Below are 26,530 nucleotides of genomic sequence, written 5' to 3'. Positions count from 1 at the left end.
ATCTGAAATGCAGTTTCATGTTTAATTTTTCACCAGCTCCCTGTTCATTTTCCCCATGTTTGTTTCAATCTGCTAATTTCTCTGTTCTCCATTTACTCCTACTCTCCCTATGTGCAATATCTATGACTTGACATTAACTTGACATTGGATTAGGCATTTAACAGGTTAATGGCATATTTTCTCTCCTGTTTTGTTGTTGAAATAGAATATGCTTTGGTTTTTATAGTTAAAGGAGCTATACTATGTACTCCTGAAACCCGTTATTTATGTAAAGCCTGTTGCTGTTATTTGTTTACTTCCTGTATTACCTGTTGTATGTAAAGCCTGTTGCTAATTTATTGTTTACTGTAAACCGAGGTGATGTATATCTATACGTACCGCGGTATATAAGAATCTCTAAATAAAATAAATAAATCATCAATTAACTAAAAGACTGCGCCCAAAGCTAAGTGCACAACGTGCGCACAGAGCTGGATGCATTGCACACACTAATGTTCCTGTAGAGGGTAGTCAAACACACAAAGGTGCACGAAAACGGCGCAGCGGCCTACCACATGGCATGCAGGAAAAAAAGCCTAACTGCAGGGCCTAGCCTCCCGGGCTACTCAACCCACCAGGCTGCCCGGTTCCATTAAACACCAACGGGAGTGGCAATGAACGTTGGAACGGTGGGCCAAGCACGGAGACCGAAGGAAGCCCTGCAAAACCCCTCTACACTGTCTCTGTCTTTTTTTTTTTTTTTTGTAAAGTTTACCTAAGCTCAGCCCTTACCGGCCGAGTACAGAGACGGACCAAGGGGGGAGAGGGCATGAGCCATCACCGCCATGTTCTGCTTCTTGCACCTGCTGCCTTTAAGCTGCACAATCAGCTAAATCCATGGCAAGAAACCCAGCTACCGGACCAAGGCACTCATCTAAGGGACCACGGAAATCACCTCAGGAATTCTCAACTGGAGGAGGAACCATCTGGTATCACCTCAGGAGAGTGGGGCTTTTTTAAAATTCTCCTTTCAAAATCTGAAGCAATCCCCATAGGGAGATGCACATCCACCATCTGCAGGAGATGGAGAATACTGGCAGGCTGGGGAATATATTATACTGTGATGTCAATTTACTCTGTCTCCATCTGCTGGCAGGGGAGCATAACCCTCTGGTCCTGAGTCCATTTGTCTACACGCTAGGAAAGATGCTATTCAGGGCTTCATTTGTAGACAAAAGAGGAAGTGGAAATGTGGAATGGGGGAGGAGGGAGCAGGGTCAGGGCTCATGTGACCTGTATGAGGGGGAAGCACCAGGTGTGAACTCTCTCCAGCGCGCGCACACGCACATATACACGAGAACATAGCCAGTAACATCAGAAGCACTGGAGCTGATAGAGGTGTGAACTCTCTCCAGCGCACACACACACACACACGGTTGTTTCAAGCAGCTCTCTCCCCCCATGCTTGGCACTCCTGCTGCTGTGACACTGCTTGTCGTGGGGAGTGTCACACCATCTCGCAAGGCTGACTTTCACCGGCGTGGAGTTGGCAGGGGAGAGGAGACGTTAACGCACCCAATGCCGATGGATAATTCCAAATTCAGGCCAGAGAAGAGCGCAGTGCAGTGAAGCTGCCGGGTCCACCCAAGGACCCCTCCAGATTTCACCAGCCTTGCTGAGCAATTGTTAAATAGGCCACTGGACCGGATGCCAGCTAGCCAGACACAAAGGGGTACGTCAAAGCCTGACCTTGTATCTGACCATTACAAGAGAGTACAGAAAAGGAAAAAATACTACAGCTAAATATTGAGTGCGCTACAAGCTGCAAGCGCATTGCCCAGGCGCACACACAAGAGCGTTCCTGCTCCATGGCGTTTACAATCTAGAAGTGAAGACGGAGGAGAGAGCCAAGCAGAAGACTTAAAATTTGAAGGGTAGTAGAATTTAACTGCAGAGGGGGACCATTTTACTTAAGTGGACAAATCTGCAAGAAGTTGAGAGAGTGGCCCAAACAATCACAGATTACTTTTTCTAGATGCTGCCTTTCAGTGCTCCAGCAAATGGCTACGTATCAAAGGACCCTGAAACAGAAGCTTTGTCAAAAACCGTAGCACCAGATTTCAAAGACTCATCTGAGAAGTAAACTGACGTTCCAGTGACCACACAAGCTAGTGCCAAACCAAGTGGCTCCCATTTCCTCCATGATTACATTCTCCAAAGTAATATAGATTAGTTTATCCCCTTTCCTCCAACAATCATAACCTGTAAAATGTTCAGCTACAACACAACACACACAATTATATACACACACAAGCATAGAAATCAAGGACGAGGCCAGCATAAAACCTGAATCACGCAGGCAGGTAGCATAGCTAAAGGAATCTGTACATCTTCCAGATACTTAAATATCGCCACTTTAAAGCCTCGCTACCCAGTCCGAATGTTTCTTGTCTGGGATATATTGTCAGAGTCCCAGTTTTACCAGCGGAAATTAAGCAGGGAGAGGAACAGTGAAAACTTTACCTATCAAACGAGCTCAGATAAACCAAAGCATCTTCCAAGGAACCAAGAACGTGAGGCTTTCATTGAAAGTGGAAAAGTCAAGGCTGATATTCAAGAACAGCTGAGCTCCTAAATCTAGCCTCCAATATTAGGTCCCTACGTTCAGACAAACTTAGAAGCCTAAATTTTAAGCTGAAAATGTTTCTAAATTTAGGAGCCTAAACCCCACCCTCCCATAAAACTTTGCCTATTCATTGCCGACAGCAGAGAATCCGTTCCTAACACGTCACTTACTGGACCCCCTGCAGCCACCCCTGTACTATCATCCTAAGTTAAAATAAATAACTCCTTTTCAGAAAAAATTCCTCTTCAGACGGGTGTACCTCAGGGCTCAACTCTTTCGGCAACTCTTTTTAATATTTATTTGTTACCAATTTGCCACCTCCTCACTGGTTTAAATTTAAAGTTTTATGTTTATGCAGATGACATAGTTTTTAGTCCCAATAGAAAATGATATAGATTTTACTTATAAATTAATAACAATTTATCTCAATGCTATAAAAAAACTTATATCCCAAATGAAATTAATATTAAATACTGAAAAAACTGAAATAATACTATTAGAAAGAAAATGTTTGCAAATTAAGATCCCTGCCTTCAGATTTGATGCCCTCATCTTCCACCAGAGATCTGGGAGTAATAATAGACTCAGAATTTAACATGAAAAAACATATCGCAACCAAGTTAAAAGATGGATATTTTAAACTTTTAACCTTAAGAAAACTGAAACCACTACTGGAACCTCCCGACTTCAGATCTGTATTACAGGCTCTACTGTTCGCAAATTTGGATTATTGCAATGCTCTCCTTTTAGGCTTACCTCAATCTACCATCAGACCTCTTCAGGTATTTCAGAATACAGCTGCTCGAATTTTAACAGGAAAAAAAAAGTTTGACCATATTACTCCGACATTGATAACCTTGCATTGGCTACCTGTTCATTATAGAATCTTGTATAAGGCTGCATGTATAATCCATAATATAATTTATGGAGAAAGAACAGAGTGGTTGAGTGCAGCTCTGAGACTGCATGTTCCACAGCGTCATTTGAGATCGGCAGACAAAGGTCTTTTATCAATTCCCACAATAAAATCAGCACATCTCAGCCAGATCCGAGAAAGAGCATTATCCATCGCAGGCTCAAAGATGTGGAACTCCTTACCAACTCAATTAAGGACACAGCGAGAAAAAAGCAAATTTAAAGCAGACCTGAAAACATGGTTATTTAATGCAGCATACATTGAAAATTAAGTGCAGGCCGCTTTTTATTAATTCGCAAGCAAGGCTACAATGTATATAGTTTTATCGTTTTTACTATATAGTTCTTATTGGTCTTATAGTTTTTTATTTACATTTTATATTTTAACAGCTATGAGTTTGTAATTTCTTTCTTTTAAATTTAGCTGTTTTTATCTTTTATGACTGAATTGTAACTTCTTTACTGTTTATTTATTTGTATTGTAAACCGCTGTGAAGGCTTGCTGAGACAACGGTATATAAATGATAATAAACCTTAAACACAGGAACTCTGCCCTAGTAAATCATCAAAAGGGCCAATGTAGGAGCCTAATTACCAGAGCCAGCAACATAAACCCTTAGGAAACTCAGCCTGTGAGAGATCCGTGTCCAGCCGCTGGCCGTCGAGGGAAGGGGTTTGTGTAAACTGATCCGGCTAAAACTTAGCTGAGAAATTCATCGTGCAGGAGCGCTGCTGACCATACCCTGGGATAACTTCAGCACTGCTCTCAGGCAATCCCAAAGGTTATCCGGCCGCCTCGGCTCCAAGCGCCACACTGGGCTGCCCCTGACATAGCTTAGTAAGTTCTGAGCTGGCTGACAAAATCATCCAGCCGTGTCAAGGGGCCGTCAGACTGCAGGGATTTCTAATTCCTAGCATTCAGACAGACATGCTGAATATGGCTTCCTTACAAAAGAGCACAAATTGCTGCCAGCTCTGATTTTGCATGACATTCCCATTTTGTGTACAAAATTAAGCTGATGAGCCACAGTAATGCTGGGGTGGTTTATAGGTTTAAATGCCTAGCTGATCTCCATCTTGCTGAGATGCACCGATTTATGATCTGGAATATTCTCTGCTGTGCCCCACTCCTAAAATTGTTCCTCTCGCATTGGTCTTCTACATCTACTGAATTCTCTAAACGTTTTACCTTATTTAGTAAACATTTAAGCTAGTCTAACAGGCAGTTATTCCAGATTCCAGCTGCAAAAGTACTTTAGTGCTCTTGTCTGCAAGCTAAGTCCTCCTTCTCTGTAGATCCACTCGATTATGGATGGAATGGTCTTCCATCGACTGTTAGAGAGGAGGGGGATCTATTGTGACTCTCGAAGGCTTTAAAAACCTGCCTGATGTTGAGAATGTTTTTTTAGCACTGACTAAATGGAACGCGAGGATGACTGGTGTAACGGTTTTATTTTTGAGTAATGTTAATTTTAAAATAAACCATTAAAATACATTTAAATTATGTTATAATCTTCCTAAGCAATGTACATCAATTAAGCGATTAATAAAAGACAAATAAAAAAACAAATAAATAAATCAAATGCAGAAATATGGTTCCAGCCAGATAATACTTTTGCCAAAACTGGAGAGTTTCTTGCTGGCAGGCTCCTTAGAAGGGTGCATGTTTGGGATCCAAGATGGCCGCCGCATAGGTTGGACGCTTGCAACCTTGTTCTGCGGAGACTTCTTAAAATTTTTGCCTAGAATTATTTACCTGTTTGTTTGCCATGCCTCACACAACGAGGAAGGCAAAAGTGAGAATCGCTTCAACATAGACGCAGACTCCTGAAAGACAGCCATGCATCGACGAGTTGCTAGCGAGACCCATGACACATTCGCCAGAGGGAGGAGCCGCGTTGGTATTCGACGGAGAGCAGACGCCGAGATCACAGGCCGAGGAAACATTTCTTAGCCCCAGCGCACCGATTACCCCGGAGCCACCTTCGAGAATCTTCAGTTTGCCTGGAGAGGTGACGGCAGAGTGGCTAGAAGTGAAGTAGGTCCCAGCAAAAACAACTTCCCTGAGAAGTGATAGGGAGCCCGCGGGTACGATGATCGTTTCGGAGAGCCTGAATATTCAAGGCTCCAAGGGTGTGGAGACTGAGGAACATCAGCAGAATGGAGGAGAAGGGGACCCTGATGGTACAGGGAGAAGTGAACCCGAGGTATACATTTTTTGCAATTTGCCTTTGACTAAACCACCAGTAATAACTTTGGATACTATTTGGACAGTATTACTATCAATGGATAGCTCTATAAAAGCCCTGACGGGCATGATAAAGGACAACTTACAAAACACTAAAAAGCTAGATTCTAAGGTACAGATATTGGAAAATACGGTGAAAGAGATTCAACAAAAAGTAGAAAAGTACAGCATAACTTAATTAAATCGGACATAATTAGTTCAAATAGAATGAAGAGATTGAAGAACAAACAAAGGAGAGCCAATTTGAGAATAATCAATTTTCCTAGGATGAGGGCAGTATCACCACGAGATATGTTTAAAAGTTTTTCTGAAGAGGGGATACCTGCCATGTCTATGATATACTATATTCCTGGATCTAAAGAAAAAAAAGGAAGAACAGCCATTACAACACAACAGGGAAGACAAGATTTTTCACCGTTGAATGTTTCCGCTTTACTGGATTTGACTTTAGATACAGTTATTGACACTAGGGAGACTCTCGTAGTATCCTTTGTGTTTATAGCGGAGAGAGATACAGTGCGTAATCAAGAGCGTGTGTTTCATGGACAGAGAGTCTGGATATATCCAGATGTAACCAAGGCTACCCAGGAAAAAAGGAGAACATTTCTTCAGATGAGGTCTGAAGTCACATCTAGAGAGGCTAAATTTATTTCACGTTTTCCTTGTAAATGTACAGTGCTTTATAAAGGTTCCAGGTACATTTGTTTTGAACCGGCACAATTAAGGGTATACTTAGATTCGAGGAGCATCAGGGATTCAATAAACTCTGTTTATTGAATCAATAAACAATTGAATAATAATAAATAATAATAAATAAATAAATAATAATAATAATAATAATGAATCAATAAACTCTGTTTATTGTAACGCCTTAACCGCGACAGTTTTGTTCTTTGGAAACTGACCTGATTTGATACTTGTATTAAGAAGGTCGGTATACAAAAATCCTAAATAAATAAATAAATAATTCGGTATTAGAGGGAGAATCATGGGGCGCACTCTATGCGGTTAACTTATTATATATGTAATATTTCCTTTATAGCTGCTTGTATAATCTTAGAACCCTATATTACTCCCAGGGAATTAGAAAACAAACAGAGATCCATAAAGAAGGAGTGTTTGTTAATTACTGCTTCCCTAAAAGGAATGCCACATACTAAAAGAAAGGCACGGCTAAGGGAGCTTCAAACTTCAACCCCCTTAACCACTCCATCACAGCCGCAAATATCTTCCTTTTTTATGGCTACAACTGAGAGGCCGGGGGAAGGAGCCGCAGTAGATGTCGCTTCAGAGCGAGAGGCAAATCTACAGGCTGAAGCCATCTCTCTAAGCCCCGGAGCGCCTATGCCCTCCTCTCCATCTATGAACATAGAAAATCTCATAGGCCCTCTTATTTTGGATGAGGGTATTGAGGAAATAAGTAAAAACACAAAAGATCCTTTAAGGAAAGGAGACTCTCCCACAGGGGGTGGGGAAGAAACCAGGGCAGAGGTGGAGATTATATTACATCAAACATCTTCACAGATTACCATGGACACATTATGGTCTGCAATTAAATCATTGGAACAGGCTATTATAAAACTAACTTTGAATACTAACAATTTTCAGCAGAGAGTATTAAAAGTAGAGAATTCAGCTTTGTTGTGCAATAATAAAGTAGCTGTAGTTGAAGATAGATTGGGTAAAGTAGAAAAAATGCAAACAACAATGATAAAACCTGAAATGATTAAGGGAAAAAAGTTAGAATTTCTTGAAAACTCATTAAGATACCCTAATCTTAGGGTATTGAATTTTCCTTTTCAGAATTTAACATCAGCTGTAGATATGTTCAAAGATTATATGCAGCATGTATTAAAAATGCCTATACAATCACTGCCTGCTTTAGCAAAGGCCTATTATATACATCCAAGGAATATAGAAGATCAATTGGGAAATATACAATCAGAAGGGCCACTCAATTTGACTGAGGTGATAGAAATGTCAATTGAAACTAATATTGCTACTAGAAGTACACTTTTTGTACCATTTCTGTTTACAACTGAGAGGGATACGGTTCTCCGATTATTTCTCAGACATCGTCTTGAGAAATTTCACGGACAAGAAGTATGGATTTATCCAGACCTCTCAAGGATCACTCAATTAAAAAGAAAAGAGTTTCTCAAGTTAAAATCAGAAATCCTTGTAAGGGGGGCTACATTTATACTAAAATTTCCGTGTAGATGTGAATTAAAATACTTAGATCAGAAATATGTTTTCCATGAGATATCTCAGTTACGGTCTTTTCTGGATTCTCACCCCCCAAATGTGGGAAGTAATGCATAGGGTAATTAAGGTTTAAGTTGGGTTTTTTTTCTCTCTATATGCGAAGAGAAAAGTGATTAATTTCTCTTTTCTTTCTTAATGCTGGATTCCTTAAATCGCTCATGTAAAAATTGTTTTTTTTCCCCTGGATTGCCTTGAGAAAATACAGATAATGTAGTTTACAATTACCCCTTGATATATTGGCGATTGTTATTATATGCAGTATCATAATCTGTATTCAGTTAATGTTTATTAACGTATGTTCTTTATTGAAAATTCAGAAATAAAAAAAAAGAACCCTATATTACTTATAATTAGCGGATACGTATTACTACTATCTAAAATTGTATTAAAACTCTATGCAAGAGAATAGTTATCTGTATTTCTATGAACATATAGTTCTGTTATATTTGTGAAATTTCAATAAAAATAAAATTTAAAAAAAAAAAAGGAAGGCTGCATGTTTTAGGTTGTGCTGCAATCACAGAGGTCCAATCAGAGGCACTGCAGGCCGATTCACTGTTCCCATTTGCCACTCTGGATTCTGCAAGTTTCAGCTTAGCCCTTCTCAACTTTTTTGTTGCAAACTCTTCCCTCTTACTTCTAGACATTCTAGTCCATAACCATTGCATCAAAATATAAGTAAGACTTGCCCAGATGCCTGTGATATTTGCAGATTTTTAGAGAAGTTACTAGGCTAACACCTCCAGCTCTGGAAGATCCAGCTAGCTCCAAGTTTAAGTTTAAAAGACCACAAACATCGCGTTTCCTACCTGTATTTTTAGGAGCTTCTGCGTATACTGGTCCCGGGGGAGCATTTTGCCAGCCATACTGCGGATAACCTTGGTAGCCTGGTTGTCCTGGCGGATATGGTCCTGCAGGCCCCGGAGGATAACCAGGGTAGGGGTTAGGACCCGGGCCAGGTGGCTGCTGTATGTAAGGTGGATACGGAGCAGATGGGCCCGGGCCCGAATATGGAGGAGGATTTTCGTAGTTCATGAAGCCCAGTAAATGTTTCCTGAAAGAAAAAAAAAAAAAAAAAAGAGATCTTCAATTGATTAGAACTATTTATTGTAGTTAGATCACAAGAATGGGATTTAAAAAGGAAGGGTTCCAGGGGTTTGCAGTCTGGTAATCACGGTTAGATTTATTTATCCGACAGCTTTTCTATACCGGCGTTCAGTAGCACCATCACAACGGTTTACACATCGAGCTATACAGAATTGCAAACACAAACATTTCTAATTAAAAATATTTAAATATCGAGTGCTTAAATGAATGCAGTATTAATATAAAAAGGTACTAAATACCTAAAATGGAGTATAAAAAATACAGAATAAAATCACAGATAGTAAGGAGTAACCGCTATCTGCTCTGAGAATCTCCTTTCGTATGTTTAAATGCCTGTGTGTGTGTATATGTAGCCAAGCTTTCAGATCCTTTTTGAATCGTATTCAGTCCAGTGGCATTGCATTGCAGATTTTTGGTCCTGCGAGGGAAGCTGCCCTGTCCCTGACCTGTGTGAGATGTGCCGATTATACCCATGGAATTGGTTAATAGGCCTTTGCTCGCTGACCGTAAATTCCTTTGGGGGTGTATGGAGGTGAATTGTCGTATTAAGCCAGTCTGCATGCTCGTCGTAAATTAATTTGTGTAATGTACTGAGAACTTTGCAATGTATATGATATTCAATTGGAAGGCAATGTAATTCAGCTAATATTGGGGTAATATGGTCCTTTTTCCTGCTGCCGGTTACTACTCTTGCCGTAGAGATCTAATGGTGGAAGCTGGGAGAGCAAGCAGACGCGAGTTGCAGTAGTCGGTACTGGCAAAGGTTAAGGATTGTAGGATGCTTCTGAAGTCATGACGACTTAATAATGGTATCATTCGTTTCCCATAGCCTTCCCTTACTTTGTGTGATATATATGTGCTGTTTTAAACTAAGTTCAGTATTGATAACGACTCCAAGATCACGTACATTATTAGATAATTTAACTGTTAGGATATCATTAATCACAATTGGCGTCTGAATAATCTGTGAAGTCTAAGTGAATAAATTCTGTTTTATCAATGTTAATTACCAATTCCATTTGTGTTAAAAGCTGTTTAATTATATTCAAATACATAGCTGCTAGATTAAAAGTATTCTCAGTAGTGTCAGTGATAGGTAAAATTGCTTGCTGAACCTGTCATGCCTGTACCTGGACTTACATTTTATCATTTGAAAACAAAATTCCTGATCAAATCAACTCTATAAAGTAATTGCTGTAGCTAAATTAAACTAGTTGCACGATTGCAACATTTACTGCATGGAAAGAAACCGGGCCAACTAGGCATGTTTTATCCATAGCAAGCTAAGTGCAATATTCTGTGACCACACAACTTGCAAACGACTGGCACAGGTTTTCCCAAGGCATCTTGCATACATTTTGTTATGCAATGACTCAAACATTCAGGGCATAGATTGATGCACATGTGACACTATAAGTAGGGTCAGGGACATGCCATGGCGTCTTCTTTTCATCCTGCAGATACTGGAACTTGCCAAGATCAGTTTGGGTTTATTAGGAGCAATAGTCTGCATGGCCAGTATCCTCCTCTCCTTTTGATTCATATGCAAAAAAGTATCTTTCACTTCTTTTTTCTGACTGAATAAGTGTAATGGCATGGAAGTGACAATGTTATATGTTGGAACTGTGATTTTTCCCTTGCATGTGTTTTGCAGACAGATTTTTTGCTAAAGAAACCAAGGATGCAAGATGTTGGCATCAACTTGTGATAGTGTTGCTAAATTTTCCAAAAGGTTCCAGTCCATAGTGAAAGATAACAGAAGCCAGTGAAAAATGTTTCATGCCTGAAAGCTTTTTGAACACACTTTGCACTCATCTACATCAAAAGATCCTGTACTTTTGAATTTTAAGTGACAATTTTCAAAGCTACGCAGATATTTGCAAAGAGCACAGGCTGCAGAAAATTCTCAGAGAGAATGTATGCACAGATTTTCCCTGTGAGAACTGCCTATGGAAAAACAAACCGTGCTCCCATGGAGATTTGCAGCTGTTTTAATCTGCAGATGCTTTTCCCCTAAAAAAAACCCCCATCCATATGGTTTTGAAAATGCAAAATCTGTGCACTGTTGCCCGTCTGATCTAATCCCGCTTCTGAGCCCATCTACTTTCCCTGGGATAAAACTATGGAGAGTTATTTACTAAAGAATTTCTCCCATTTCCTTTCTATGGAGAAAAAGGCTTAATAAATAGGGCCCGCCCTATGTTCACTGTTGATTTCAGAGAGGCTTTTCTCAGGGTGCATGGCTTTTGATTTTTGCCCTCAAATTGTGTACCTCTTTATAAATGGGCTACAGGAACTCAAAGCTGAGGTTTACAAGAAATCTGAGTTTAAAAATGAAAGTAGTAATTTGTCATCACAGAAAGGTATGCAGGTTACAAAGTTAAAATGGAGAGGGTGAGAAAGCATTGCAGCCATAAGGGAGCTGGGCAACCCTAGGTAACACTGCTGCTGTGCACACACTAAATGTGTTAATATTCAGCCCGGAAGAGCCAAGCATCAGCAAAGCCCTGAAAACCCAGGGCAGGAAGGGTGAGGTAAAACCCTGCCCTTTCAGGGTAGTCACACTGACGTAGGTGCATATAATGACATACTCTCTCTCTAGACAGTAATTTATCACTGGAGAATAATTATTAGTATTGGAGCTGACAGCAGTATATTATTACCATGGATATCATTCCCTTGCTCAGACTGCTCTACAGGAAAGAGCTGCAAGGCCCAGGCAAAACAGAAGACCTTCAGCATCCTCTGACAATAAAGGCAAGCTGAATTACGAGTACCCTGCACGGATGCATGCACCCACAGCATTGCCATAACTGCCACTGTACCCTGCACGGATGCATGCACCCACAGCATTGCCATAACTGCCACTGTACCCTGCACGGATGCATGCACCCACAGCATTGCCATAACTGCCACTGTACCCTGCACGGATGCATGCACCCACAGCACTGCCATAACTGCCACTGTACCCTGCACGGATGCATGCACCCACAGCATTCCCATAACTGCCACTGTACCCTGCACGGATGCATGCACCCACAGCATTCCCATAACTGCCACTGTACCCTGCATGGATGCATGCACCCCCAGCATTCCCATAACTGCCACTGTACCCTGCACGGATGCATGCACCCACAGCATTCCCATAACTGCCACTGTACCCTGCACGGATGCATGCACCCACAGCATTCCCATAACTGCCACTGTACTCTGCACGGATGCATGCACCCACAGCATTCCCATAACTGCCACTGTACCCTGCACGCATGCATGCACCCACAGCATTCCCATAACTGCCACTGTACCCTGCACGGATGCATGCACCCACAGCATTTCCATAACTGCCACTGTACCCTGCACGGATGCATGCACCCACAGCACTCCCATAACTGCCACTGTACCCTGCACGGATGCATGCACCCACAGCACTCCCATAACTGCCACTGTACCCTGCACGGATGCATGCACCCACAGCATTCCCATAACTGCCACTGTACCCTGCACGGATGCATGCACCCACAGCATTCCCATAACTGCCACTGTACCCTGCACGGATGCATGCACCCACAGCATTTCCATAACTGCCACTGTACCCTGCACGCATGCATGCACCCACAGCATTCCCATAACTGCCACTGTACCCTGCACGGATGCATGCACCCACAGCATTGCCATAATTGCCACTGTACCCTGCACGGATGCATGCACCCACAGCACTCCCATAACTGCCACTGTACCCTGCACGGATGCATGCACCCACAGCATTCCCATAACTGCCACTAATGTTAATAGGACTATCACAGGACACTAAATATGCTGTTTATAGTAATAGGATACTGCCGAAAGACCTATCTGAATTGTGGGCCTTTATGCTGTCTGGCTGAAGAGCGAGAGACAGGTGAAACCTGGAGCAGCCACATCATTCAAAAGTATAACTACAGGCACACAAGGTTCTCTCTTCTGATCTTCATAGCAGTCTGGGAAAACTATGGGGGAAAGTTAACGGAATTAACCGAGCGACAATAAGAGTCTCGTTTCTGAAAAGCCAATAATTTCCTTATAAATAAAAACAATGCAGTAAGAGAATATTGTGAGCTGAAGTGAAAATGAGAAAGATTAGGAAGATTCAGCGACAGCTAACCTGATACCCACCGGTGGAGTCCCCTCTGCAGGACGGAGGTGGTAAAGTGGAAAAAACAGGGGGAATTATAAAGCAAGGCTGGCAGAGCCAGGGTGAAGCTACGCTGAAAGGTTAAAAACCTTCAGCGAGGCTCAGGCTACTTTATCATGACTCTCGGGTGCCTCTGCGATATCTTCATCTTAGTGCCCGAGAATGTTCTCAGCTTTAGATTGTGTGTTCACCCACGTTCCATAAACACGGTTGCTATAGCTGCGACTTTACGTCACGTCGCCCTTCTGCGAGAGTATATTTATATAAGGAAGCTGTAACTATTACTCTATTTCATGAAGTCGCTGTGCCTGAGAAGTAGGTTTGTGTCTCATCTGTAGGGCAGATGCATTGAACTTCGCCTGGCATTGCATGGGAATAAAGAATGGATATTTTGTGAATAAGAGAGTGTACGAGAGCATTTCCATACCTTGCTGAGGGATCTGGGAGAGGAGTAATTACAGGGAGCAGAGGTCGGTAAGACACAGAGGGTCCAGGGGTGTCCAGAGATCCAACCTCATTCTTCATCATACAGGGAAAAAAAAAAAAAAAGGAGGTCCTCACGCCTGTTACCATACCCACACCATCATATCACATATTACTGTTCTACCACAATATCCTATAATTATGTTTGGGGCAAAAAGGCTCAGCCAGGCCTTGAACCGGGAACCTGCACTGAGCCTTGCCTCCTGAGCCAGTGATGGATGAACTCCTGAATCCAGATTGTGCAAGGAAAGAGACTGCCCCTCAAAAAGCAAGCTGGACCTGCAGGAATGAGGAGGAACCTCGGAGAGCACCTTCCTGTCCCTGGTAACTCAAAGGCACAGCACAGACGTATACACAGAGGGTCTATATGAAAGCTGGACCTGCAGGAATGAGGAGGAACCTCGGAGAGCACCTTCCTGTCCCTGGTAACTCAAAGGCATAGCACAGACGTATACACAGAGGGTCTATATGAAAGCTGGACCTGCAGGAATGAGGAGGAACCTCTGAGAGCACCTTCCTGCTCCTGGTAACTCAAAGGCACAGCACAGACGTATACACAGAGGGTCTATATGAAAGCTGGACCTGCAGGAATGAGGAGGAACCTCTGAGAGCACCTTCCTGCTCCTGGTAACTCAAAGGCACAGCACACACGTATACACAGAGGGTCTATATGAAAGCTGGACCTGCAGGAATGAGGAGGAACGTCTGAGAGCACCTTCCTGTCCCTGGTAACTCAAAGGCATAGCAGACACGTATACACAGAGGGTCTGTATGAAAGCTGGACCTGCAGGAATGAGGAGGAACCTCTGAGAGCACCTTCCTGCTCCTGGTAACTCAAAGGCACAGCACAGACGTATACACAGAGGGTCTATATGAAAGCTGGACCTGCAGGAATGAGGAGGAACGTCTGAGAGCACCTTCCTGCTCCTGGTAACTCAAAGGCACAGCACACACGTATACACAGAGGGTCTATATGAAAGCTGGACCTGCAGGAATGAGGAGGAACCTCTGAGAGCACCTTCCTGCTCCTGGTAACTCAAAGGCACAGCACAGACGTATACACAGAGGGTCTATATGAAAGCTGGACCTGCAGGAATGAGGAGGAACCTCTGAGAGCACCTTCCTGCTCCTGGTAACTCAAAGGCACAGCACACACGTATACACAGAGGGTCTATATGAAAGCTGGACCTGCAGGAATGAGGAGGAACCTCTGAGAGCACCTTCCTGCTCCTGGTAACTCAAAGGCACAGCACAGACGTATACACAGAGGGTCTATATGAAAGCTGGACCTGCAGGAATGAGGAGGAACCTCTGAGAGCACCTTCCTGTCCCTGGTAACTCAAAGGCATAGCTGAGACGTATACACAGAGGGTCTGTATGAAAGCTGGACCTGCAGGAATGAGGAGGAACGTCTGAGAGCACCTTCCTGCTCCTGGTAAAAAAGGCATAGCACAGACGTATACACAGAGGGTCTGTATGAAAGCTGGACCTGCAGGAATGAGGAGGAACGTCTGAGAGCACCTTCCTGTCCCTGGTAACTCAAAGGCATAGCAGACACGTATACACAGAGGGTCTATATGAAAGCTGGACCTCGAGGAATGAAGAGGAACCTCTGAGAGCACCTTCCTGTCCCTGGTAACTCAAAGGCACAGCACAGACGTATACACAGAGGGTCTATATGAAAGCTGGACCTCGAGGAATGAGGAGGAACCTCTGAGAGCACCTTCCTGCTCCTGGTAACTCAAAGGCATAGCACAGACGTATACACAGAGGGTCTGTATGAAAGCTGGACCTGCAGGAATGAGGAGGAACCTCTGAGAGCACCTTCCTGCTCCTGGTAACTTAAAGGCATAGCACAGACGTATACACAGAGGGTCTATATGAAAGCTGGACCTGCAGGAATGAGGAGGAACCTCTGAGAGCACCTTCCTGCTCCTGGTAACTCAAAGGCATAGCACAGACGTATACACAGAGGGTCTGTATGAAAGCTGGACCTGCAGGAATGAGGAGGAACCTCTGAGAGCACCTTCCTGTCCCTGGTAACTCAAAGGCACAGCACAGACATATACACAGAGGGTCTGTATGAAAGCTGGACCTCGAGGAATGAGGAACGTCTGAGAGCACCTTCCTGCTCCTGGTAACTCAAAGGCATAGCACAGACGTATACACAGAGGGTCTATATGAAAGCTGGACCTGCAGGAATGAGGAGGAACCTCTGAGAGCACCTTCCTGCTCCTGGTAACTCAAAGGCACAGCACAGACGTATACACAGAGGGTCTGTATGAAAGCTGGACCTGCAGGAATGAGGAGGAACCTCTGAGAGCACCTTCCTGTCCCTGGTAACTCAAAGGCATAGCACAGACGTATACACAGAGGGTCTATATGAAAGCTGGACCTGCAGGAATGAGGAGGAACCTCTGAGAGCACCTTCCTGCTCCTGGTAACTCAAAGGCACAGCACACACGTATACACAGAGGGTCTATATGAAAGCTGGACCTGCAGGAATGAGGAGGAACCTCTGAGAACACCTTCCTGCTCCTGGTAACTCAAAGGCATAGCACAGACGTATACACAGAGGGTCTATATGAAAGCCGAATATGCTAGAGCTGCAGAAGACTGACACAAACTGGAGCTTTCCTGCTGCTCCTGGCTTCTCTGCCAGACTGCGCTGATTCTGAACCGGAAAAGATCAAGAACTCGACCTGACCTCACAGCCAGCAGGAGGCCTCTATTACTACCTCCCTGGGTTGCCATTTGGAAATACAAGAGGAGAACAGAAACCTTGCCTAGGTAAACAGAAAAGTTATTCTTTACTAAAGCGAGCTTGGAACGGTGAAATGCCACTTCTCCTTTGTTATGATTATCACATTAAGGTAGTGCTGTGATGCTGTACATTTGGGTTCAGTTCTTGGCTGGGCAGCAGCTTCTGGAGGAAGCAGAGTATCATTCACATGACGGTGATAACTCCGGGTGCCTGCTCAGGGTCTTCGCCTACCCCCTAACTCCCCAAGGTCGTAGCCAGGAAAGATTCCACCTGCAAGGCAACTGCACCCTAAAGGGGTCGTAGCTACCCCGGGAGCTGAATGGGCCGAACCCTGGGAGCTTTCTGCAGTGCATCCGCACCCTGCCAGGTTACTGAGAGCACCTACAACCACCCCCCCTTTCATAACGAGGAGCGAAGTCACCGAGGGAGCGTGGACTCTGCCTCCAAACGTCCCGAGTGTAATGGGCCGGCCTGGCACGCGATAAGGATTGCATGTTTGGGCTTTCAGAAACAGGAGAGGCTCCTCAGGAAATGAGTCACGGGACAGGAGGCAGTGGCTCGTTGGAAACTGTTAAAAGTGCCAGAAACAAAATGGAGAAAGGCTGCTAGTGGAGAACCCCAGGAATCGGTATTTGGACCCTTACTGTTTAATTATTCATAAATGAGCTGGTAAAGGGAGCGATGTGATTAGATTTGCAGACGATAAAAAAGAAATGTAAATCATTTTGTAATTGGCAGCAGATTGTGAGGAGCTGCAGAAGTTCCTTGAGAGGGAAAAATAATTCCAGATACAGGTAACACTCTGCTGGGCTCTGTGCTGAGAGTCGCTACCCTGCAGTCCTCGTGGGCAACGCCTTGAAATCCTCAGCTCAGGATGCGGCAGCAACAACAAAAAAAAAAGCAAATAAAAAGTTGGGAATGATCCGAAAAGGAATGGGAAATATATTCCCTCCGTATCGAGCCACGTGCAGCACAGTTCACAGATCCGGTCGCCCCATCTCAAGAAAGACGTAGCAGCACTAGAAAAGGTGCAGCGGAGGGCAACGAATGACAAAGGAGGTGCAAGATCCTTGCTAAAATGAGAGGCTACACAGCTCCTCAGCTTGGAAGAGAAGGAGCTGAGAGAGGGCCTGATAGAAATGAATAAATCATGAGTGGGGTGCAACAGGAGCAAAATAAAGGATGGTTCTTTTACCCTGTCAAATAATACTAAAACAACTCCATGAACCTAAGCACCAGCAGATTTAAAACAAATCTTATAAAGTAGCTTTTCACTCGGCTATGGAATGCTTTGCCAGAGGAAGTGGTGCAGGCGACGAGCAGAGCGCGGTTTAAAAGAGGCTTGGACAAGCTGTTGGAGGAAAAGTCCAGAACGCAGTATTAGCCAGGCAGACTAAGGAAAGCTCTGGGATCCCAGGGAGGGAGCAACAGGAAACAGATCTACTTTATGGGATCTGCCGGGTGCCTGTGACCAGGACTGGCCACTGTCGGGAACGGGATGCCGGGCTCCATGGTCCTTGGTCTGACCCGGCATGGCATTGCTTATGAGAAAAGGGCTACCTTGCAACCTGTGGGTGCACGATGGCTCACAGGCCCCCGTGATTTTATCTTCAAATGTCTGCAGCTACTGCTCTTACCACAGGAGGGGGCTGCCACGAGGGAAGGGCAGGAGCTTGAGGGGGAGGAGAGGGACTGCTAAGGGAGGAGAGAGGAAGAAAGGCTCTGCTGGGGCAGGGGAGAGCTGCTAGATAAGGTACGGGTGATGGGGGGCTGGTGCATGAGAAGAGAGACGCTGCTGGACAAGGAATGAGAAAGGGAGAAGGATCCAGGGCAAGGGGAGAGAGAAAGCAAATACAGGGCAAGAATTAGACAGAGAGAGAGAGGGAGGTCCAGGGCAAGGACTGGCCCGGGAGAGGGGAGAGATTTCCGGGAAGAAAGAGTGGAAAGGGAGAGAAAGGGGAATGCTGGGCAAGGGGTGAGAGAAGGGGATATGTACTGCTGTAGTTACCCCCACCAGAGGGGCAGCTTTTCCTCTGCCGCCAAAGGAGAATGAGCTGTGCCCAACAGCCACAAGTCAGCAAATTCTGAATATCTGCCCTGGGTGCACAGAAAGTTAGTCCTGGGCTCACGCTGGCCCCGAGGCCTCTCCCTTCTCTCATTCAGATACAGAAATTCTGAATATCTGCCCTGGGTGCACAGAAAGTTAGTCCTGGGCTCTCGCTGGCCCCGAGATATATCTCCAATCCTAAAAGATCTCCACTGGTTGCCTGTTCACTTTAGAATCCTCTACAAATCTCTTTCCATAATATACAAAACCATCCATCAACACACCCCACTCGACTTACAAGTCCCATTCCAAATTTATAACTCCTCCAGACCAACAAGAGACACACTCAGAGGATCTCTTCAAGTGCCCCCAGCCAAAACTACCAAACACATTACCTTGAGAGATCGGGCCTTTTCAACAGCCGGCCCCCTTCTATGGAACTCCATCCCACCGGACCTTAGACAGGAGCCCAGCCTCCCAACCTTCAGGAAGAGACTTAAGACCTGGCTGTTTAAAAAAGCTTTCCCGGACACCGATTAATTCTATTCAGCCAGATTCTACCACTTCCACATGTAAAAATGTTATTACTAATGTAAATACCTATACCTAATGTTATTCTCTTTCTTTTCTTCTCTCCTCCCAGTTCTATTACCTTGTTATTTGTAACTGCTTCCTTCTACACAAATAGGTTATTGAATTGTTTACTGTACACCCCTGTTATATGTAAACCGGCATGATGTGTTTGCAACATGAATGCCGGTATATAAAAATTTTAAATAAATAAATAAATAAATATCTGCCCTGGATGCACAGAAAGTTAGTCCTGGGCTCTCGCTGGCCCCGAGGCCTCTCCCTTCTCTCATTCAGATACAGAAATTCTGAATATCTGCCCTGGGTGCACAGAAAGTTAGTCCTGGGCTCTCGCTGGCCCCGAGGGCTCTCCCTTCTCTCATTCAGATACAGAAATTCTGAATATCTGCCCTGGATGCACAGAAAGTTAGTCCTGGGCTCTCGCTGGCCCCGAGGCCTCTCCCTTCTCTCATTCAGATACAAAAATTCTGAATATCTGCCCTGGGTGCACAGAAAGTTAGTCCTGGGCTCTCGCTGGCCCCGAGGCCTCTCCCTTCTCTCATTCAGATACAGAAATTCTGAATATCTGCCCTGGGTACACAGAAAGTTAGTCCTGGGCTCTCGCTGGCCCCGAGGGCTCTCCCTTCTCTCATTCAGATATAGAAATTCTGAATATCTGCCCTGGGTGCACAGAAAGTTAGTCCTGGGCTCACGCTGGCCCCGAGGGCTCTCCCTTCTCTCATTCAGATACAGAAATTCTGAATATCTGCCCTGGGTGCACAGAAAGTTAGTCCTGGGCTCACGCTGGCCCCGAGGGCTCTCCCTTCTCTCATTCAGATATAGAAATTCTGAATATCTGCCCTGGGTGCACAGAAAGTTAGTCCTGGGCTTTCGCTGGCCCCGAGGCCTCTCCCTTCTCTCATTCAGATACAGAAATTCTGAATATCTGCCCTGGGTGCACAGAAAGTTAGTCCTGGGCTCTCGCTGGCCCCGAGGGCTCTCCCTTCTCTCATTCAGATATAGAAATTCTGAATATCTGCCCTGGGTGCACAGAAAGTTAGTCCTGGGCTCTCGCTGGCCCCGAGGGCTCTCCCTTCTCTCATTCAGATATAGAAATTCTGAATATCTGCCCTGGGTGCACAGAAAGTTAGTCCTGGGCTCACGCTGGCCCCGAGGCCTCTCCCTTCTCTCATTCAGATACAAAAATTCTGAATATCTGCCCTGGATGCACAGAAAGTTAGTCCTGGGCTCACGCTGGCCCCGAGGCCTCTCCCTTCTCTCATTCAGATACAGAAATTCTGAATATCTGCCCTGGGTGCACAGAAAGTTAGTCCTGGGCTCACGCTGGCCCCGAGGCCTCTCCCTTCTCTCATTCAGATACAAATATTCTGAATATCTGCCCTGGATGCACAGAAAGTTAGTCCTGGGCTCACGCTGGCCCCGAGGCCTCTCCCTTCTCTCATTCAGATACAGAAATTCTGAATATCTGCCCTGGGTGCACAGAAAGTTAGTCCTGGGCTCTCGCTGGCCCCGAGGGCTTTCCCTTCTCTCATTCAGATACAGAAATTCTGAATATCTGCCCTGGGTGCACAGAAAGTTAGTCCTGGGCTCACGCTGGCCCCGAGGCCTCTCCCTTCTCTCATTCAGATACAGAAATTCTGAATATCTGCCCTGGATGCACAGAAAGTTAGTCCTGGGCTCACGCTGGCCCCGAGGCCTCTCCCTTCTCTCATTCAGATACAGAAATTCTGAATATCTGCCCTGGATGCACAGAAAGTTAGTCCTGGGCTCTCGCTGGCCCCGAGGCCTCTCCCTTCTCTCATTCAGATATAGAAATTCTGAATATCTGCCCTGGATGCACAGAAAGTTAGTCCTGGGCTCTCGCTGGCCCCGAGGGCTCTCCCTTCTCTCATTCAGATACAGAAATTCTGAATATCTGCCCTGGGTGCACAGAAAGTTAGTCCTGGGCTCTCGCTGGCCCCGAGGCCTCTCCCTTCTCTCATTCAGATACAGAAATTCTGAATATCTGCCCTGGGTGCACAGAAAGTTAGTCCTGGGCTCTCGCTGGCCCCGAGGCCTCTCCCTTCTCTCATTCAGATACAGAAATTCTGAATATCTGCCCTGGATGCACAGAAAGTTAGTCCTGGGCTCTCGCTGGCCCCGAGGCCTCTCCCTTCTCTCATTCAGATACAGAAATTCTGAATATCTGCCCTGGATGCACAGAAAGTTAGTCCTGGGCTCTCGCTGGCCCCGAGGCCTCTCCCTTCTCTCATTCAGATACAGAAATTCTGAATATCTGCCCTGGGTGCACAGAAAGTTAGTCCTGGGCTCTCGCTGGCCCCGAGGCCTCTCCCTTCTCTCATTCAGATACAGAAATTCTGAATATCTGCCCTGGGTGCACAGAAAGTTAGTCCTGGGCTCACGCTGGCCCCAAGGCCTCTCCCTTCTCTCATTCAGATACAGAAATTCTGAATATCTGCCCTGGATGCACAGAAAGTTAGTCCTGGGCTCTCGCTGGCCCCGAGGCCTCTCCCTTCTCTCATTCAGATACAGAAATTCTGAATATCTGCCCTCGGTGCACAGAAAGTTAGTCCTGGGCTCTCGCTGGCCCCAAGGGCTTTCCCTTCTCTCATTCAGATACAAAAATTCTGAATATCTGCCCTGGGTGCACAGAAAGTTAGTCCTGGACTCACGCTGGCCCTGAGGGCTTTCCCTGCTCTCATTCAGATACAGAAATGAGTTGAATTAGCAGAGGTTTGGAACTTGTGAAGAGTCAGACCCATCATTAACACTTCAAACTTGGCTACTTTTCTTTAGATAAAACTGGACAGCAGAGGTAGACCTGCTCCTGATTTCGGTCCCTGTTGTATCTGATGTTTACAGTCACAGCATTTTGAGTGTTACTTTTTACCCACGTTACATGGAGAGTTGTTTTTGGACAGGGAAACCTGCCCACATACTCGTTACAGTCCAGCTTGTTAATTACATCCTACAGCGTCAGGACCTACAGAGAAGCGTTTGTGCCGGGGGCCCCGCGCACACAGGACTACCTCTTTGCCTCTTTGGTTTGTTTTCCTGCTTTTGCCTGGGGGGGGGGGGGGTTCCCCAGACAGTTGGAGGGAGGCAGCAGGTGCAGAGACTTCCTGAGATGTCTATAAGAGAAAGTGAACGGGGGTAGATTGGGCCTGGGGTGCCAGGAGCCTCTTTCCATCCCCTTCCCCACTCGCTACCTAGCACTATCATCTAAGCCACATGCACAGCAGCTCCTCACCCCACTCCTTTCTTATTCTAATAATAATACATCAGTATCTGCAGGTAATCTGCTTGCCATCGTTTCTGCCAAAAGACAACACTGACTGCAGTCTAGGACCCTCTAAGCTTGGTTACGCAGCCACTTTTATGCTTCATTTTGGTAATCTTACTTTATTGTATGCTATGTTTAGTTATTTATTGCTGTTTGATTGTATTGTGCATGTGTATTTTCTATTACCTGCTGAGAGCTGTGGATCAGCAAGATAGAAATGTTATAAATAAATCTGCTTTGAAGTGCCTGAAAAGCAGAATATAAATTAAAAGAATATTTATTTTTATAGCAGAATAGGATGTACACCATGCTGTACAATGGTGATAAGTCCCTTCCCCAAAGAGCTTATGATCTAAGTGAGTACCTAAGGCAAAAGCAAATAAAAGTGATTCCTGTGCATTACTCCCACACCGTGGGGCCAATGCATCTCAACGTGGGTACTTGAGAAAAGGATCTGAACCCTGGCTCCCCCAGTTTCTCTAACTGGAAGATAAATAAAGTAACTAGATGGGCCATCCTCTCACTAAATTTCTCCTGGTCTACCATGTCTGTGTCCTTCACAGCTGCCTAGTTTTCTAACACAATCTCTTCCTTTTTATGAATAGGATCGGCACTTACCCTACCTTAGGAAGGCACTGCCAGTCCCAGTTAGACTGGGTGGTGGTTGTATGTGATCTGAAACTCCTCAAACTCCTTTTCCCACCCAACTACCTATCCACAAAATCTCCTAACCACTACAGGCCCAACAAAAATATATGTCTTCAAGTACAAGGTATCCAAGGGTTAATATCTCAAGCTGCTGGAGAGCGATTGTGTAAGCAGACTTCCATGCAGCCCAAGCATTCCTGAACTTTTAAGGGGCTGGGGGGGGGGGGGGATTAAGTCAACAGGCGGCCTATGGTGACCTCAGACTTGAATAAGTCTAGTGGGGAGTCCAGTCCGAGCCCGCTCCTTACAGGCACAGAGGATCAATGCTGGGACCCTCTAACCCCATGCACCTTTAAGGGGGAGGCCTCGGATGAGTGCCGACTGCTGCCAGCCTTGCACTGCACTGCCTCTCCCACTGCACCAGTTAGCACTGGCGTTGACCGGCCGATCCGCCCCTGCAAGCCCAGGCTGTTTCAGGAGCACGGCGACGTTGCATCACAGGGCGATACCGGTTCACCAAAACTCGGGAGGAAGGGAGGGAGAGAAACCCGAGGAGCCTCCTGCCAGTTTAACAAGAGCAATCGGGCCGGCGCCCACTGGGAGCAATTAACTCTGGGAGCCCGGGCTGGGGGGGAGGGAAGCGGCTCCGGGGACTGCACGAGCCCTCATCGCGTGCAACCAGACTGGGAGCTTCGGCTCCAGGCCACCGAGACCTGGCCCCGATTCTTTTGGTTCTGTTTTCTACATTTGCAACCCTCAAACACTTTTCACTGTGAGCAGCGTGGAGCCGTCTTGGTGCACCTCGCATTTAAATTTCTTGGTTTTTTTTGCTTGTGCTCTTCATTTAGCACGAATTTAATCCTAATGCATTTCTATTTTATGTGCGATTCTGCTGCCCATCTGTCCAATTTCGCTATATTTCACGTCCTTTCTGATGCCTCTGAAGCTGAGCAAAAGGCTCCTTTGTGCGGGAATAGAACAGCTCAGGTGCAAGTGACCGCAGGGTCTCTGTGAACAGGGGGACGCCCTGCATCCCTACACCGCCACCTCCCCTCCCCCAACGAAAAGAGCCTGTTTGTTGCTCTTCTGTGTGTGAGGGGGGGAGAGGGGACCACCCATATTTCCTTAATTTTATTATATCGTAGGCCTTCCCTCCCTCGGTGGCCTGTAAAATAAATAAAGGAGAAAGCCGGCGATAAATCCGTACCAGCCAGGACGAATCCTGCGCCACTCACCCGTGCAGAGAACGCAGCCGCTCCGCCCTCCTCTCTCCCCGCGCCCGCAGTCTCCCCCTTTTCCTGGCTCGCGCTGCTCTCCCTCCGCATGCACCTGCGGCTCGCGCCCCCAGACTGAGCAGGCTCGCGCTCCCAGCCGGCGCTGCCGCTCGTCGACGTCAGAGCCTCCGGCGAGGCCTCGGGTCACCTGACCCGCCCGTTGCCAGGGCGGCGTCTTGCAGCAGCAGCAGCAGAGCTGCCGCCGATGCGCGTGCCGGGCGCCTCGTGCCCTGGGAGCGAGCGGGCGGGCAGGCAGGCGCTGGGCTTGCTGAAGAAGAAAGGGTCCGGGGGGAGGCTGCGGGGACGGTTTGTTTGTTGGACGTCGAAGGGAATTCTGTGCACGGCGCTGGATGTTGATTTGGCAAGATGACAGAATTTTTGGTAATACCGTCAGCCTGCATTTCAGTACAAGCCAGTGTGTTCGTTTAAATTACAGTACAGAAAACACATATTTACCAAAGGGCCAGTCTTTGAAAGGGTCCAGCTGACCGAGCACAAGATGTAGCAAGCGTTCTCTCAGGACAAGCAGGATGTTAGTCCTCACATATGGGTGACATCATCAGGATGGAGCCCAATCACGGAAAACTTCTATCAAAGTTTCCAGAACTTTGACTGGCACCTACCTGGCATGCCCAGCACGGCACCAACCCTGCAGCCAGCAGGGGTCCCCCTTCAGTCTTCTTTTTTCCACTCGGCAGTAGCCTCGCGGTTTAGGAGCTCTGTGGAGATTCCTGACAGGAATTTTCCTCACAGAATTAACTAACATTAAATTGCCCCACAGGGGTCCCTCCTCTAACTTCTCTCTAGCCGCGGTACTCCGATAAGTTTTTTGACAGTTTTCCGTCGATTACCGTCGAGTTTGGCCCTTGCGGCCTACTGGCCGTCGTCCGTCCCGTGGCTCGATTTTTTCTATGGCCATGGCGTCGGGGTTCTGCCGGTGCCCACACTGTACTCGCACCATGTCTATCACAGACCCTCATGGTGTCTGTGTAATGTGTTTAGGCCACGAGCATGATGTCCTGACTTGCACCAAATGTGCCCTCATGACACCCAAAGGTTGCAAGGCAAGGATGGAGAAGATGGGACTCCTCTTCCATGCTCACACCCCGACGCCGTCCATCGCATCAACGTCATCGGAACCGGCACCGTCAAAGTCGCTCCAGCATCGACCACCATCCGGTGACCATCCGCCATCAATGTCTTCACAGCCATCGATGCCCGTTACTCCCCCTCAAGATTGAGGGGATCGTAGGGAGAAACATCGGCACCGTAAGACTCGGACCATCGAGGGAGCGAAATCAACCTCGCCACCGTCCGAGCCACCATCCAGGAACGGCACCGACCATTCCTGCGACCGGGACATTGAGGCTACCCTCACCCGATCGGGGTTTGGGAGTCGCGATTCCGCCTGTAAAGGTGGTCCTTCCAACTGTGCCTCCGCCTCCCTCTTCTGTCATGGAGCTGGGGCTGCTTGCTCCAGGTCTCCGGGAAAAACTGGACCGGCTGGTCCAGGAGGCCATCGACAAGGCGATGCAACGGCTCCAGGTTCCTCCGGCACCGACAGTGGAACCGGTCACCAACCCGATTGCAACAGCGCTGGCACTGCTGCTATCCTGGATGGAGGCGCTCATGACCGCCCTTCCACCGGTGATTCCCAGGTCTCCGATGGCTCCGGTGCGCTCCCCGTTGACAGCTTCATCGGGAGGAGAAACACCATTCCGCATTCCTCCTTTGGGAGTTTTGCCTCAGCCATTGATGCCACTTCGTCCCTCGCCACCGATTCATTCATCGGGGGCAATAAGCACATCGGCGCCTTCGATACCGGCACCGATGCCCTCCAGGCCATCCACGGTGCCCCTGGCAATTCCTTCGATTTTCTCGGAGCCTCAGCCGGGGCCTTCGGGTATCCAACCCCCTTCTCGTCCTACAGGTCAGTCTGCTGATCCTTATGACACCTGGTGTGATGATAATTCCACAGACACCAATGACTTACCTTCACCTCCTTCTACTGAAAGTAGAAAGCGTTCTCCTCCAGAGGACCTTTCTTTCATTACTTTTGTGAAGGACATGTCTGAGTTGGTTCCTTTTTAGCTTCAGATGGAGCAGGATGATAGGCACCAGATGATGGA

The 26,530-nt window shown here is 46.4% G+C and overlaps 1 protein-coding gene across 1 annotated transcript in view; it reads right to left on the bottom strand.

The window, feature by feature from the left end:
* CYSTM1 (cysteine rich transmembrane module containing 1) overlaps positions 1-24,558 on the bottom strand; it is a 93,503-nt gene extending 68,945 nt beyond the window's left edge. Inside the window, exons 1-3 of the mRNA XM_029577295.1 lie at positions 24,363-24,558; positions 13,739-13,830; positions 8,843-9,087 (exon numbers count right to left, since the gene is read on the bottom strand). Coding sequence (XP_029433155.1) covers positions 8,843-9,087; positions 13,739-13,830; positions 24,363-24,452 — 427 coding nt within the window. The 5' untranslated portion in view covers positions 24,453-24,558. The remainder of the gene's footprint in view (positions 1-8,842; positions 9,088-13,738; positions 13,831-24,362) is intronic.
* Between the last annotated feature and the right edge of the window lie 1,972 nt (positions 24,559-26,530).

This window comes from Rhinatrema bivittatum, chromosome 14 (genome assembly GCF_901001135.1).
Source record: "Rhinatrema bivittatum chromosome 14, aRhiBiv1.1, whole genome shotgun sequence".
Classification (NCBI taxonomy): domain Eukaryota; kingdom Metazoa; phylum Chordata; class Amphibia; order Gymnophiona; family Rhinatrematidae; genus Rhinatrema; species Rhinatrema bivittatum.
This window is presented reverse-complemented; position numbering and strand designations above follow the sequence as displayed.